The sequence below is a fragment of the Notolabrus celidotus genome, chromosome 3 (genome assembly GCF_009762535.1).
Source record: "Notolabrus celidotus isolate fNotCel1 chromosome 3, fNotCel1.pri, whole genome shotgun sequence".
NCBI classification, from domain to species: Eukaryota; Metazoa; Chordata; class Actinopteri; order Labriformes; family Labridae; genus Notolabrus; species Notolabrus celidotus.
This window is the reverse complement of record NC_048274.1, coordinates 40,121,951-40,138,753: the sequence shown is the minus strand read 5'-3', so window position 1 is coordinate 40,138,753 and position 16,803 is coordinate 40,121,951. Positions and strand designations below refer to the sequence as shown.

General features: G+C 41.9%; 1 protein-coding gene across 3 annotated transcripts in view; it reads left to right on the top strand.

Annotated features, from left to right (window-relative positions):
• efl1 (elongation factor like GTPase 1) overlaps window positions 1–16,803 on the top strand; it is a 29,263-nt gene extending 12,460 nt beyond the window's left edge. For all 3 annotated transcript variants that reach the window (XM_034680682.1, XM_034680684.1, XM_034680683.1), the window contains 11 exons: window positions 552–709; window positions 822–985; window positions 2,064–2,199; window positions 5,017–5,148; window positions 5,640–5,787; window positions 7,074–7,203; window positions 8,792–8,918; window positions 9,450–9,654; window positions 10,991–11,496; window positions 15,422–15,606; window positions 15,807–16,803. In XM_034680682.1, coding sequence (XP_034536573.1) covers window positions 552–709; window positions 822–985; window positions 2,064–2,199; window positions 5,017–5,148; window positions 5,640–5,787; window positions 7,074–7,203; window positions 8,792–8,918; window positions 9,450–9,654; window positions 10,991–11,496; window positions 15,422–15,606; window positions 15,807–15,995 — 2,080 coding nt within the window. In that variant the 3' untranslated portion in view covers window positions 15,996–16,803. The remainder of the gene's footprint in view (window positions 1–551; window positions 710–821; window positions 986–2,063; window positions 2,200–5,016; window positions 5,149–5,639; window positions 5,788–7,073; window positions 7,204–8,791; window positions 8,919–9,449; window positions 9,655–10,990; window positions 11,497–15,421; window positions 15,607–15,806) is intronic.

Below are 16,803 nucleotides of genomic sequence, written 5' to 3'. Positions count from 1 at the left end.
TCATCAAGCACTGAATCATTTTAATTGATGAAAACGAGTAGGAAAAAGTACTCAGCAGAAGAATACTCAGTTTGTTGAACATGTAAATAGCTTTTCTATTTGGCAAAGGATCATCCTGAGGGAAAAAACCTGTTCATGGACCAGCCCATTACAAATTAATTTAGGTCAGGTTTTGTAAGGAATTATCTTGATCATGATCATGCTAACTGTTCTATATTCAGCACTTTGTCATTTACTGGTCTGTCTTATAATGTCCAAGCAAAGAGTGCTCCAGAAAAAATACAGTGTAGTCCATGGTATGATTAGGCTTCAGACTCATGGATCAACTGCTCCAGCAACATTGTTATTGGCTATTGTTTTTATTGTTTTTGATTAAAATGACAGATTTGAACTATTTCCTTATAGTCATTTTACATTTTAGCTAACTGCCTGCTTTTCACACTGCATCTCAGATCTCTATGGAACAACTGTTAACAGGGAGTCTAATTGGAGTTCAATCTGTGTTTTTTTTGTGTGCGTGTGTGTATTTATCTGTGTGTTTGTGTGTTCAGGCCATTGACTCAGGAGGAGATTGCCCATCGTAGGGAACTAGCAAGACAGAGACACGCTGACAGGATGGAAAGTAATCGGGTGTTAACAGAAAGCCAAACAGAACCTACCCACTCAGGGACGACCCCACGGGAAGGCCAACCTGTACAGCCCAGTCCAGGTAAGCTCAGGTCTCACTTTTTATACACACCTTACCTACTCTGACTGAGATATGTACTGGTTTTATATGTAGATAAAACTATCTTATATGTTGTCTCGTTTTTCTCCGTCAGCTCAGACAGAGAGTCTGATGATGCAAGACTCAAAGCCAGAGAGGGAAGATGAGCAGAAGGAGACTTTTGTAGCGTTTGCTCGGGTCTACAGTGGAACAGTGAAGAAAGGACAGAAAGTGTTTGTACTTGGACCAAAGTATGACCCTGCTCAGGGCCTGAGGATGGTGAGTTTTGTTATTTATCCACGCTAACAGTCTTTATGTGAACAGTTCTGGCTAGCACTACAAAGAACAAGGAAATTATTTCTGTGATTGTTGTGCTGGATGCTCGCATGCTGATGAATCCTTGTATGATCACCTCGGGTGGAGAGGGCAGACCAAGCAGCAACCTCCTGTCTCAAAATATGTAGCCTATGCGAAAGTGCTAACAGCTGCAGTTCATCGAGGATCCGCTTGAGGCTGGCTCCAGAAACACTGAAACCACATACACACCCATTCAAAGAAGACGATCTTTACAGCAGAAATAAACATGTTTACAGCCTGGTACAAAAGACGAGTGGAGTCTGGATAGCTCATTTCTCGATCGGCACAAACTGTACGGGGGGTGAATTTTTTTCTAATGTGGCAATTTAAAAGATATTGAGATTACTAGTCTTCCAATGAGAGGCACAGCTGCCTGCGGGAACACTGTAGCTGTTGGCCAGGAGGCTCAAAGCCCGCCTCTTTATGTCACAATCACTCAACAGCAGCAATATGGCTGCCGCCGCCAATTGGTCCCAAAACAGCTCTTCAGAAACAGATGGGTGACATCACGGATACTACGTCCATATTTGATACAGTCTATGATCTACACACATCAGAGTGCTGCAGTCTTTTAGTCATTTGGCTTTTGTTCGTTGACAGTTTTTGAAAACAACATAATAAAGAAGTCTCAAAGTGTAACACAATATAGCTGTTCAGGAATGGCTAATTGCTAGCCTAAATGCTACTTCACAGTTGGTAGCTCCCCAGTGATTCAAGGATTAAGCCTGAACTAAACAGCCCAGTTAAAGAAGTTGGCTTTGTCTCTATTGTACACTGTTTCATCCCCTTTGTTATTCACCTCATATAAAAACACATGCTCAACACTCAGTCAGTATTGACATATGTGCAGCAGTTGTTCCTGATACATCATGGAGACTGGCCTTATACCTGATGTTCATTTATTGTCTGTGCATTTTAATCCCAAAAACCTATAATTACACATGTTGCATATGTGTCCCTCGTCTCTCATCATGCTTACTCCCTCTCTCATACCTGCCAGCTGCCTGATGGTTGCACTGCTTCTGAATGTGAGCTTGAGGTGCCTCATCTGTCCTGTTGCTCAGTGGAAAGCCTCTACCTGCTGATGGGCAGAGAGCTAGAGGAGCTGAAAGAGGTTCCTGCAGGAAATGTCCTTGGTGAGTACGTCTTTTCTCTGGTGTATAACCTTCCAGTAAGAGGTTTTGGTAAGCAGGTTGTTTTGACCATAAGTCATGCATTAATAGGTGAAGCACAGTCTTCCTCCATGAATGAACACAGATATGTTATAAAGCCTATATGTTGATGCTGACCTCACACAGACTACATGTCCACATGTTGGAATGACACAAGAGCAGTAAGAAAAAAACTGGGACACAGCAGAGAAATATCAAATCAGTCAAGCTGGTGGTCTGTTACTCACTGTGATTGTTGCCGTGGATACAGGCAGCGTGGGTGGTCCTTAATGTGGCCCAGAACACATGAGTGTACACACTACCAGAGCAATCTGCACAAATGCCTCCCAGACCACCTCTGTATGAGGGCTGAGGGATCAGATCCCAGGAAGCATCGATGAGCGCTATGGTCTAATCACATAGAACTGGTTTGAATGCTGAGTGTAAACATGGTCTGTGTGGTTGTCTGTTACTAATCACTCTGTTTAGTCATTTTATTTACTGCCACTGGGGTTGTAGATTGAGCATTCACCTGACACCATACCAAAACACCTGCATTTGGTGGGTGGAGGGTGGCCAGTTTGCAACCCTGGCCCTCTGTGTGAAGTTTGGTGCTAGGGCTTGGCTGGTCATACGCAACTGCAATATAGGGGCGATAAAAGGACTTTAGTACCACCAAGTGTTGTAGCACTACTGTTAGGTAGAATTGCCATCCGTCCCATTTTTCCCAGAATTGTTCTCTTTTTTCACCAGCTGTCCCGGGAAAAAACAAATCTCTCCCGGGACACAGTTTGTCCCGTTTTTTGGGGAAAATACAAAAACCTCATTTGATTTCCTTCGTTCTGCAGTCTAGAAAGGTCCCCCGTGCTTCTACGGCTATTTAAAATTGTCCCTGTTTTCTTCCCGTCTATGTGTACATCACACTTGCGGGCCCTAGTGCTCAAAGCAGCTCAGGCAGGGAGGGAAACTTGACTGAAGAGAGAGCGCAAGCTGAATGAACTGACGTAGTCATAGGTCTTCTTTTCACCAACTTTTGGCGTCTCCATTTGAAATGGGAGGAGAGACGACTGACGAGGGAGGAGATGGAGCAAATACATGCAAGACACCAGCATGAAAAAACCCATCTACTAGTTACAATCCTGACCAGGCGACACTGTCAGAGTGTTAATAAACCATATACTAGTTACAATCCTGACTGAGTGACACTGTCAGAGTGTGAATAAACCATATACTAGTTACAATCCTGACTGGACGACACTGTCAGAGTGTGAATAAACCATATACTAGTTACAATCCTGACTGGGCGACACTGTCAGAGTGTGAATAAACCATATACTAGTTACAATCCTGACTGGGAGACACTGTCAGAGTGTGAATAAACCATATACTAGTTACAATCCTGACTGGGTGACACTGTCAGAGTGTGAATAAACCATATACTAGTTACAATCCTGACTGGACGACACTGTCAGAGTTTGAATAAACCATATACTAGTTACAATCCTGACTGGGCGACACTGTCAGAGTGTTTTGTGTACGGCAAAAATCTCCGTAAAATACGAAGGGAAAAACTCACTGGAGATCCACGCAAAAACAAAGAAGCATCAAGCTGTGGAATCAAACAAACAAAAACAGGCAGCCATTACAACTTTTAGGACCAATAAAGGTTCACCAGGAAGGACGGCCTCCCCGAGGCTGTGGATCCGACATGTTGATTCATAGTGTAGGGAGCCACTTACACACAAGTCAAGGACTGAGCTCCCTCTTTGCTAGGTCACCTTGCTGAGGATGTGAGGAACACCCTCTGACCCCTCAGGCAGGGATATTGCACAGTGTATAGCACGTTATTGCACAGAATACAGGTTATTTTTCAAGGATCAGAGGGAGGAGTTGAACAGTCCGATGTCCACAGGCAGGAATGACTTCCTGTGGTGTTCTGTGGTGCATTTAGGGGGGATCAGTCTTGCACTGAATGTGCTCCTGTGATTCATCAGCACGTTGTAGAGAGGGTGGTGGATGTTGTCCATGATGGCGTGGAGCTTTGACAGAGTCCTCCTCTCTGTCACCACCGTCAGAGAGTCAAGCTCCACCCCGACAACATCACTGGCCTTACTGATGAGTTTATTTAGTCTGTTTGAAATGATTTCATTTCCTCCTTTGTTCCAGGTGCTTCCACTAACAGTTAACAATGCAGCCTTCTATAGACAAGCTCACTTAGTAACATTTCCTCTGGCAGTGAATCAGAATGTCAACAAAACTGCATCAATGAGTGCTACAGCAGATTTTTCTGCTTCTTCAGTTTCAGAGTCTGATATTGGGGTTCACTCCACCGACATTTTTTTTCCATTATCAGTCATTATAACCCAGGTTAAAAACAGCTTCTACCCCAGAGCCATCACTGAACTGAACTGGATTGAAAACTCCCCCAAACATGACTTTCTTCTATTTCAATCCCTGAAGACATAAACCTCATCCCTTCATGAGAGTGACTCAGATATGAAAGATTTTCAAAACAAAAATTCATTACAGCCTGTGCATAGTCACGTGTTCCTTTGCCTTTAAAAGTTTAGTTTCAGTTCATCATTGAATGCCAACAACATAGGGGTAATGGTGCTGTGATTGACAGCTGCTCTGAGCTACATGGATGCACCTGCAGACATGTTTACATGAACTTAAAGGAAAGAATAGAATGAAGAAAATGAGAGGAGACACATTATCGTGTTTGTAAGCTACACAATGTGTTGGCTTGTGACATGGGAAAAAGAGTGCTATACCCAGTTTCTCTCCTGTTCTATTCTTCAGGTATTGGAGGTTTGGAGGAGTGCGTCCTGAAGTCTGCTACCTTGTCATCATCCCCTGCCTGTCCACCTTTCACTCCACTCAACTTTGAGGCCACACCCATCGTACGGGTCGCCATTGAACCCAAGCATCCCAGTAAGTCATCTGAGTCATAACTCTGATTATGGATTCATATTTTTGTAAGACATTCATTATCATGTTTACATAAGTGTATGTGTTTGTGAGTATGTAAAGTAGATTTTCTTCTGGCAGTTATTCTTACTATACCAATCTCATAACTGTGATTTCTGGTCACTTCTGTATCCTACAGTTGCATCGTGTCAGTGTCTCTCTTACTTAGCTCCTTGAGAGTTTAAACATACTTTGCTGTCTCTCGCCGTTTCTTGTCTTCTTCTCTCTGCTGTTGACTGGTCAGCCTTTTATCACCAGTTAAAGTTTTGTGCACTTCCATTAAATTGAGAGTAATAAGAAACTTTTAGGGATGCTTTCAGGAAGAAGTGGTGAAACCATGAACAGACACTAGATATGCCGTTAATCTTTCCTGTGGTGCTGTTTTTTCTGTAGATGTCAGGGTCCACCGGCATCAAGTCACTTCATTTATTTCACTCTTCTTTGTGTGTGTCAAGGTGAGATGCCAAAGCTGGTGCATGGCATGCGCTTGTTGAACCAAGCAGATCCATGTGTTGAGGTCCTGATCCAGGAAACTGGAGAACACGTCCTGATCACTGCTGGTGAGGTGCATCTCCAGCGCTGCCTCGATGACCTCAGGAATAGGTCAGTGTGTGCGCTACTTCTCTGAATGAACATGTGTATCTTTGTCTTTCTACTTTCTTATGAGTATACTGAAATGGTCGAACTTTGCTCGTCATAACACATGAGTGTGTGACTCACACTCCTCTGTGCTGGTGTGATTAGGTCTGATTGCAGGTGGGATGAATGACCTGTGGTAGCACTCTTTCCTGCAGGGTGGGTGTCTCAGTCGAATGTTGAAGGAGCTGCTCAGGGCCCCCACAGTCTCATGCAGGGGGTGAGGAGGACTGTTCATGATGAATGTCAGCTGGGTTAACATCCTCCGATCAGCTGCCTCCTCTTTGGAGTCCAGAGAACAGCCCAGGATAGAACTGGCCCTGAGTTTGTTGAGCCTCTTTCTGTCCCTCTATGTGCTCCCTGCTCCCTCACAGACCACTGCATAGAAGAGTGCAGATGCTACCTCAGCAGTCATGTTCAGAGATATGCATCCTGCATCTCTGATGCATTCATATCTGAAAGGATGCAGTAGAATCACCACCCATGCACCCTTGGGACGCACCTCATCTTTCTTATGCAAAGCGATCAATTGTGAACTCAAAGTGTCGCAATCTCAAACTCAATTATCAGACCTGAGCCAATCTGGGCATTTTTGAACGGATCTGCATTTTTGCAGAGTTATGTTTTTTAGGTGGCATTTTTGCCTTTATTGGACAGGAAACGTGGGGAGTAGAGCCAACGACCTCTGCGACAAGGACTATATTCTCTGTAGATGGGACGCGCTTAGACTGCTAGGCCAACATCGTCTCTGATCAGTTACATCAGCTGTCATAAAGTTAGCACATTTTGCGGCAGAACCCAAACACGTAGATTCTGGACCTAAAGAGGAGGGATGAATATCCTTCAGAGAGCAAACATGTGTATCATTTAACAGCTCTAATAAGAATGTATCTCTTTTTGTGGTGAATATTAAAGTTAAACATGTTACTACATTCTGAAAAGAGTTTAGATTTTTTTTTGAGCACTTTGTTAAGAAACACACACATGCATTCATATTCATGAGGATCCTTGGTGGGATGGGGTAAGAAATCACTGTATGGACCCAAATGTAGGTGTTTTGTTTTCCTTGAAATACATTTGGGTGAAAATGCTTGTAATAATATCTCATTATATCTTAATATCACATTACTAGGCATGTGTAGTGCATTATAACTACAAGCAAAGGGCTACAGCACAAAGCTGAGTGAGGACAGAAATACTACGTTGTGTTTTTGTGAGTATCAGTGACAGGAGTCTTTCTTGTTTTTTAACAGGTTTGCACAGGTTGAGATCAGCTCGTCCAAGCCTATCATTCCATTCAGAGAGACAGTGGTCCGTCCCCCCAAAGTGGACATGGTGAATGAAGATCTGGGCAAGCAGCAGAAAGTAGCAATAATTCACCAGGTGAGTCAATCTTAGTCTTTATACTGCAGTGATATTCAGTTGCATGCAGAAGTTTGTATGCAAAATGTTAAAATAAATATTATATGGTGATTTGCAAAACATCAAAACTCTTAACTGAAAACAGCAAAATGTCAACATATCAAATATTAAATCTGATAAATGTGATTGTTTTTGGGAACTTATAGATGTCAGCAACACATTTAGAAAAAGTTAAGACAGTGAACAGTCTGCCTAAAAAATCTTTACCCTCTCCCCTTTGAAAACTACTGCATGATGACATCACTGCATCTTTCTCTCTGACCTCTTTTTAATTAGAGTTAACAGTTAAAACTAGTTTCTTGCAACAAATCAGTCTAAAGTGTGTGCAGTTCCAAATATCAGTAGCTGCAGTGATGCATGCTGCTGATGTTGGTAAAGGCGAAATCAACGTACAGGCTCTATGGAAGGCTGTTTAAGATCGTCAAATAGAGTTGCTCCAGACATTTGATGAGGAAACAAGAGATATTTAAAATCATCTGTGCCTCAGTTAGAGGCTACCTGATCACACACAGTGAACAGATAGAGGCAGCAACAAATCACTGCTAATCAGGACGGCATTATGTGACATATGTGGAGTGTTTCAGAGGGTGGGTGGCTGATGGTCTGTGTGTTTGAAAGTGAGTGTGTGGAGTATTTAGACTGTACAGATGTGGGACCACATACACGCAGCTGTGGCTCAGTGGTACAGTAGGTCATCTCTTAATCGGAAGGTAAAGGGTTCAATGTGAGGTCCCGCTGTCCACATGCCAAAGTGTCCTTGGGCAAGACACTTAACCCCAAACTGCCATCGGTGCTGTGCTATCGCTCACCAATCTGGAATACTGTCAACAAACAAGCTTTAAATTTCACAACCTGCTCATCTCCAACACGTCCAACAACACAGACTGATGTCTCTGGTTTCTTTCAAGAGTTGTTTGTTTTGGCTCTTCTGGAGTTTAATAAGATCTAAATATATTAGCATGTGTGGCTTTGCCCTGGGTTTGGGATAGGGCGAGACAAATCAAATCAGTAGTCCTTTTTGTTGTCTAAAAATACATTTTTGCATGGGGTAAAAATAACAAATGACATAACTAAAAGTTCAAAGAACCTGGAGAAATCTCTGTACACACAAGACAAGGTAGAAAACCAGTATTTGAATGGCTATGATCTTCAAGCCCTCAGACAACACTGCATGGGATTAGGAACACAGTGAGTCGCTGCATTTACAGATGAAAGTTCAAACCCTGCCACACAAAGAGGAAACTGTATGAATCAGGCCACAGACTTAACCTTCTTTGGGCACAAGATTATGTAAGAAAAACTGAGGTGAAGTGGAAACTGTCCTGTGGTCTGATGGGTTCAAATATAAAATCCTGTTTGGAAATGGATGCTACGTTCAGCATGTTGTCTTTGTGCTATTTAAGTCAGTTAAATGTAGGGTGTCAATGTTTGTCAAATCATCACATTGTGTTTCTATCTAGATTTATATAGAGGGCTCCAACTCTTTTGAAAACAGGGTTGTATGATGAACTCATAACATCACTTTGTGGGTGTTTACGTGTGTTGTCAGGTCAAAGAGGAAGCCTCTCAGGGTCGCTTGTCTTCTGCCCTGCATGTGGACACCAGTGGCCTCGTCACCTTGACAACTCCAAACAGACTGGCCACCATCTGCATCCGGGCGATTCCCCTCCCTCAGGGTAAGACCAGACCAAGGAGGCTGAAGTTTGAAGTGTGCTTTAAATAAACTAGAATCAGCACGGGGACTTTTAGCCTTTGACTTTGTTGATAAAACAACAGAATGACTCATCACAGCCCAAGGACAAACTGAACACTTATAACAATGATTGGTCTCTAAAGAGGATTGAGTTCAAATATACATGTATGCAGCATTTACACACAGCACATACTATGTTTCATTCCAAACCCAGTGATCAAATCCATCCACCAACAAAACATAAACTAGGATTTTAAAATGATATAGCATTATATATTATTACAATGTTATTACAATGTTATTGTAATAATATTATTAGTATTATTGTTATTATTATTATTGTTATTATTATTATTATTATTATTATTATTATTATTATTATTATTATTATTATCATACATTATAATTATGTTATTATTATTCATTATTATTGTTATATAGCATGATTTAAACTTAAGAAGGGTGTGATTCCTTAATTTCACTGTTCTGAAAATCTTGTGTTTTCCTCTCTCAGAAGTGACCTGTCTCCTGGAGAGTAGCACAGAGCTGATTCGGACTCTGGAGCACATAAACATGACATTGAGGGAGGGTAAAACTCTGGAGGTCAGTCTCAGGACCCTTGAAGCCATCGCTGGACTCAAGGCCCAGCTGGAGAGCCTGCTGCAGGGGAGGAAGTGGAGGAATGCTGTGGAGCGTATCTGGGCCTTTGGGCCTCGCAGGTCTGACTCTGAATGTGACAAAATATATACATTATGGCCTTAGAGGTCTGACAGGGATATGGTTTACATAGGACATAACACTTAAGTAATTATGCTAAATTAAGAAGCTTACTGCTTCATATGCTTTAACACCCCTGGACCAACTCTAGTCCGGATTTTTGTGACTCTACTTGGGCTCGAACACTGATGTCTGGAACTTGTACTCAGACTCGAGCATTGGTTGAATTCAAAAGCCAAAGGGGAGGACTCTTATATATTGATAAAGACAGATTTTGTATATAATCTATTCAGTTTGGAGCAATGATTTTAACGTTTGTTCGCCTGCATGCGCGCACATGCATCGTCTTGTTCAGCTACAGTTCCTGTCAGGCTAAAGAGACGCTATGAATCGTGCATTTTGCTTCCAAAGATTTTACAGTAATTACAAACAAGAGCAGAGCAACATGTTGGATATGAAAAAAACATTGAAGAGAAGACAGAGACAAGCTCAAAGTGTAACAGACATCTGTCCAGGATGAACCCAGCAAAGAGAGATGCTAAAGTTACTCAGACTGTTAATCACGTTACTGATGTTGATCACACCAGCAGGGATCCCAATGCAGCAGAATCAATAAGTGTGTCCCCTCAGTGACTTTATTGATGGTTTTAATCTCCTGACACGCTGACAGGATTTACTACAATCTAATGTAGATCAAGAAATTTGTTTTCTACACATCCAAAAGCTCCCACAGTCAGTTCAGGTTCAGACACACACTGAGGTGATGGGGACTCGACTCTGACTTGACTTGGATCTTCTCTGGTGACTCAGACTCAACTTGCCGCGTCTTCACAGCAGAAATAACATGTATAGCTCATTTCTCTATCGGCATACACTGTAAAGGGGGTGCATTTTTTAAAACTCATTATTTTGATTTGACATTAATGTTACAAGGTTTGCATAATTAAGGGCATGGCTGACTTGACTGACAGACAGACACACTGTAGAGGACTAAAGGCCCGCCTGAGCCAAAAGTTAGATTGAGTTCAGCATTTTTCAATATGGTGACTGCTGTATGATCTGCTTCTTAACAGCGCTTCAGAAAAAAAAGATGTGTAGTCATAGAGACTATGTTTAATACAGTCTATGGAGTAAAGTCTAACTTACAATAGGTACAGCAGATGTAGAAAACCAAGGAAGAAAGTATAATAGTTCATTGGTCTCAGGAAACACAGCTCTCCAATTCTTTTTTCATCTTGACAGATAAAAATATCTGCATAAGTTAATCAGCAAACTATTACAATCAGGCTGTACTGACCATAACCATGTCACTCTTCAATGTTCTTCTTGTGATTTTAGATGTGGTCCCAACATTCTGCTGAACAGTGTGGAGGGCTACCAGCGGCTCTCAGTTTGGCAGTGTCTGAATAAAGGAGGCGATGATGCTGGCGGTCAAGCTGCTGTCATACGAGACTACGATAACAGCATCATCAGCGGTTTCCAGCTCGCAACTCTGTCAGGGCCAATGTGTGAGGAGCCCCTTATGGGAGTCTGCTTCTCTGTGGAGAGGTGGGACTTTCAGTCTCCACAGCATCAGGACCCTCTACCCATAATCCATGAAGCGCCAGCAGACACTACAGGAGAAGGAGGAAACGAGAATTTAGTTCGGGCTGAGGGCACACCGACAGGGCCGAGCCAGGCGAGGAGCAGGCCTGAGGCTGCCTCTGCAGACTGCTACGGGCCTGTGTCCGGCCAGCTGATCGCAGCCATGAAGGAGGGTTGCCGTCAGGCGTTCCAGGCTCAACCACAGAGACTAATGGCTGCAATGTACACCTGTGAGATTATGGCCACAGCTGAGGTGCTCGGTAAGTGAACAACATTCAGACACTTTCTGAAAATGATATGGTCTGACAATGTTTCCTGTAGTCTGTTTCTGTTTTCAGACACACACACACATATAAAGTATACAGTTGAAACCAGAAGTTTACATACACTGTATAAAAAGAGACATAACCTTTTTTTTCTCACTGTCTGACATCAAATCAGACTAATCTTTTTTTGTTTCAGGTCAGTCAGGGTTGCCAAAATTATTTCTATTTGCTAAATGTCAGAATAATGACAGAGAGAATTTATTAGAGATTCCAGTATTACTTTCTTCAAAGTCAAAAGTTCACATACACTATCATTACTCTGCCTTTAAACAATTTTTGGGAAAGCCCAGTTGATGATGTCATGGCTTTGGAAGCATTTGATAGGTTTATTGACAACAATTGAGTTAACTGGAGGCACACCTGTGGATGTGTTTTAACAGCACAACTCAAACACACTGATTCCTTGTGAGACATCATGGGAAAATCAAAAGAAATCAGCCAAGATATCAGGAAGAGAATTGTCGACCTCCACAACTCTGGTTTATCCTTGGGTACAATTTCCAGACACCTGAAGGTGCCACGTTCATCTGTGCAAACAATCATACACAAGTATAAACACCATGGGAATGTCCCAGCATCATACCGCTCAGGAAGGACACGGCTTCTGTGTCCCAGAGATGAACGTTTATTGGTGTGAAATGTGTGAATCCACCCCAGAACAAAAGCAGAAGACCTTGTGGAGATGCTGGCTGAAGCTGGTAAGAAAGTGTTATTGTCCACAGTCAAACGAGTCCTACACCGACATGGGCTGAAAGGCCACTCAGCAAGGAAGAAGCCATTACTCAAAAAGCAACATAACAAGGCCAGATTACAGTTTGAAATGCACACAGGGACAAAGACCTTCATTTTTGGAGACATGTCCTGTGGTCTGATGAAATGAAAACGGAAGTGTTCGGCCATAATGACCATCGTTACATTTGGAGGAAAAAGGGGGAAGCTGAGCCTGAGAACACCATCCCAACTGTGAAGTATGGGGGTGGCAGCATCATGTTGTGGGGGTGTTTTGCTGCAGGAGGGACTGGTGCACTTCACAAAATAGATGGCATCATGAAGAAAGAACATTATGTGAAAATATTGAAGCAACATCTCAAGACATCAGCCAGGAAGTTAAAGCTTGGGCACAAATAGGTCTTCCAAATGGACAATAACCCTAAGCATACTGCCAAAAATTCCAGCAAACTATTGTAAGAGGCTTGTGGAAGGTTACCCCAAACGTTTGACCCAAGTCATACAGTTTAAAGTGAATGCAACCAAATATTAGGGAAATGTATGTAAACTTTTGACTTTGAAGAAAGTAATACTTAAATCTCTAATAAATTCTCTCTGTCATTATTCTGACATTTAGCAAATAGAAATAATTTTGGCAACCCTGACTGACCTGAAACAAAAAAAGATTAGTCTGATTTGATGTCGGACAGTGAGAAAAAAAAAGGTTATGTCTCTTCTTCTACAGTGTATGTAAACTTCTGGTTTCAACTGTATGTAAGGTCAAAAATGATAACATAATAGAGTGATTTGCGACTGACAACAGCATAGATTGAATCCGGGTTTACTTTGCGCCCTGCCCCCTACACCTCAGACTCTTCAGAGTAGAGCACCGCCTTGGGATGGGGGATTTGGGGTAAACTTGCACTCTTTTTTCTAAGTTTGATGTTGGTAAGTGACAGTGCTGCAGGGATTTGTGTCTCCATTACAAGTCAACCTGCTTGTAAGTGTTTAAACTGATGTCTCAAGTCCACATTGATGAAAAGAAGCAGGCTGTGGCCGTAATTCATGGTCAAGGGAGCGACTGTAGAAACTCCCAGCTCTGCTGAAGCTCTGTGAATTGGATGATAAACACATCGTGTTCCTGTCCCCTGTTGTTATATTATTGAAATACATTCATTCTGAAACAGTCATGTAGGAAATTGCCTGATTCTGTTACCAAAAAAAGCACAAATAAAAAACCCAGTGATATAAATTTAGGTAACATCGCCCACCCCTAAGCTGCACCAAACTACACCCTTGAAGCAAAGAATACATCAGCATCATTTGTGGATATGTTCCATATCTTTCTTTCTTTGAAATAGAAACCTTGACACCAGCTAACAAACCCTGTGATGGAGCTGTGTGTTAGTGTGTGTTAGGGAGAGAGTCCTTTAGTAAGATGAATGTCTCTCCCTGTTCTCAAACCCCTAGGTGAGGTACAACTACCTCATGAGACGTAACATTCCTGTTACTTTTCACCTGTCTGTAAATGAGACACACCCAGACACCTAGACCCACCCATCCATGTCCTTATTTATCAGGGGTTATTACATGGTAAGGAAAAGGTTAGGGTTAGGGTTTTAATGTAATACTCATGTGCTTCATGTATTGAATATAGGTATTGCTCTCTCAACAATCCTCTTTTGTACACTCGTTCTTAAGATGTTCCCTCTTAGCAAAGAATGGAAGACAGAGAAAGCTCATTTCAGGCTATAAAGATCTTTCTGAATCAAAAGATACTAAAGATGAATCTTATGTTTTTAACACTTTATAGCTCCTTTATTTTGCTGACTCAACAATGTGAAGTCTGCCTAATCCCTTACAAATCTACAACAGTGACACATCGTTGGCCAGTGGCCACAAAGTTTGACCTGCCAAGATGTTATATTTAGCGAACTGTTTAGAGACAAGGTCAACAGGAGTGTTTACCATTCACTGTCTATTTTAGTGCTGAACTCTTTTATAGTGTAAGAATAACTTTGAGGTTACTCTACTTTCTTGTGGGTTTCAGCAGCTGAGAAGACAGTGACGTATTTTTCTGTAGAGGGTTTAGATAGCAGCATCTGTCACTCACAATTCTATAGAGACTGTTATTACAAAATAATAATAAATTATAGATCTAGTGGTATCATACTTAAAACACTTAAACCATTTTCCTGAATGATTAGGTTACTGTAATCAAGGTATTCTAAGATATCCTATAGTTTGAACTCTTGATGTTACTGTTGTTGTTATCAGCTGCTAAATTAAACCTGCAATTGTTCTTGTGAAGCACACGGGGGTCTTTCCCTCTGACTCATCCAGGAGTCATGAACAAGTTACTTAGTTCTTCAGGTGACACAACCAGTCAGTGACGGGCTCTATCTGTCTCTTTGCATCCTGCTCGGTGTGTCAGATGATAAGCAGCTCCTCTGCCTCAGACAGTGACACTGGTACATGTTTAGAATACAGTTTACTGACAGGAATAGAGGCAAGACTTGGGGATTTGGAAATGCCTGCACACCATGGGAAGTCCATCAATAGCTCCTAGGGCCAGCCAGTTCCCCCTCAGACAGTGCAGGTCAGCTTAATTAACTGAAGCTGTCTGCCAGCAGGTCTCCTGGCACAGCATGGAGAGAGCAGGTGAGGAAGTAAAGAAAGACAGTAGTCTGACAACTACTTATGTATTCTTGTTTCTAAATGGATAGCCATGCTGCTGCAACCAGCCTCAACAGATCACTGTGATAACTCTTCAAAGAAAAAAAGATAGAACAAGCTAAAGATGGAGTGCTAACTTTGAACTCAGCTCACTGCTGTACTTATTTAACCTCATCACTTAGATGAAACTATAATTATCATTCTTATGTTCAATTCTGCATGTGTTAACTGATGCAATGCAGCTATACAAAGACATGAAACAGAGAGACTAGTTCAGAGTGCACTGAGACAGCTTAGCTTCAATATGGGTTAAAGATAACAACCTTAGCTTGAGCTCAGTCCCCGTTGTTTTTCTGCAGATTCCACTCAGTGTGGATATCAGTCACAAATTAAACTTGGGGACTGACATTTGTTTATTTAACATTATCAGCACATAGATCATGGTCAAAAGATAACAAGTGTGTGCATGTTCCAGGCCGAGTGTACGGTGTGTTGGGAAAGCGAGAGGGTCGCGTCCTCCAAGAAGAGATGAAGGAGGGAACCGACATGTTCATCATCAAGGCTGTGCTGCCCGTGGCCGAGAGCTTTGGATTCGCTGATGAGATCCGCAAGAGAACCAGCGGACTGGCCAGTCCACAGCTGGTCTTCAGCCACTGGGAGGTGAGTGTGTGTGGGTGTGTCCACTACCACCATCACACCTCACTCTGCCTCCTCAATTTTGTAATCTCATATTTGGCATAAAGCAAAATGTGCATAAAAACTTTTAGAATCATATTCCAACTTGTTAAGTGTAAGGATGTTGTCTGTTACTATTGTAACCTTCCATCATTTTTCTTCCTCTCCACTTCTCTGTCTCTCAGGTGATAGCCAGTGATCCGTACTGGGTTCCCACCACCGAAGAAGAATACCTGCACTTTGGAGAGAAAGCAGACTCCGCCAACCAGGCCCTCAAATACATGAACGCTGTCCGACGCCGCAAAGGCTTATACGTGGAAGAAAAGATAGTAGAGCATGCAGAGAAGCAGAGAACACTCAGCAAGAACAAGTAGAGACGAACAGATGTCTGAAACTATTTTCAATTCAACGGGTTATTTTGTTTTTGTTTGCTTTTAAGACAACTATATGTTTAGGCATAAAGATAGCATATGTGGTAACTACTGGCCAATCAAATGGCCCCATTGCAACTTAAATAATGATCAAACGAGTGTGTTGGAATTTGTAAATGGATAGAATTTGTCATTATGCCAAAGACTTGATATTATGTTTCTATTAGAGAATTAAATTACATATTGTATATTATTTGAACAACTTTAAAACAATCATATCAAAATAATGACGGAAACGTCACATTTCAAATGATGACTGATTCATTTGTTCCAGCTTTAAGCACAGTCAAATTGTATTGAGGAGCCGGTCCCAACAGAGCCTCAGCCTCTGGAGCAGGGATGTGATGATGGCAGTCTGTGATCTGCCTGCTTTTGCTCCACACATTCATTGTTTTTCTAGAGCCTGCTGATGACCAATACTTCTCAGAATACAAACAGGAACCAGAACACTTTCATGCTGGAAATCCAGACCCCTGAGGATGGACAAACCCAAAGTTCAAATGAAGAAAATTTGAAGTTTGAGGACCAATACTTCACTTTGAAGTTTGTGTTGCAATAACAAAAAGAATTGTTGTGAAAATGTTGTTTGACAACAAATTCAGACTGAAAAGTGAACTGTTGAAAATAAAGGACATTGATGGGAGTGTTCTCATGAGCTGTAGAACTGATAAGAGGAAATATGAATGAATGGTGAAGTGAACTGACCCCTGTTAAGATGCTAGGTTTTATTAAATGAAATATGTAAATCTGA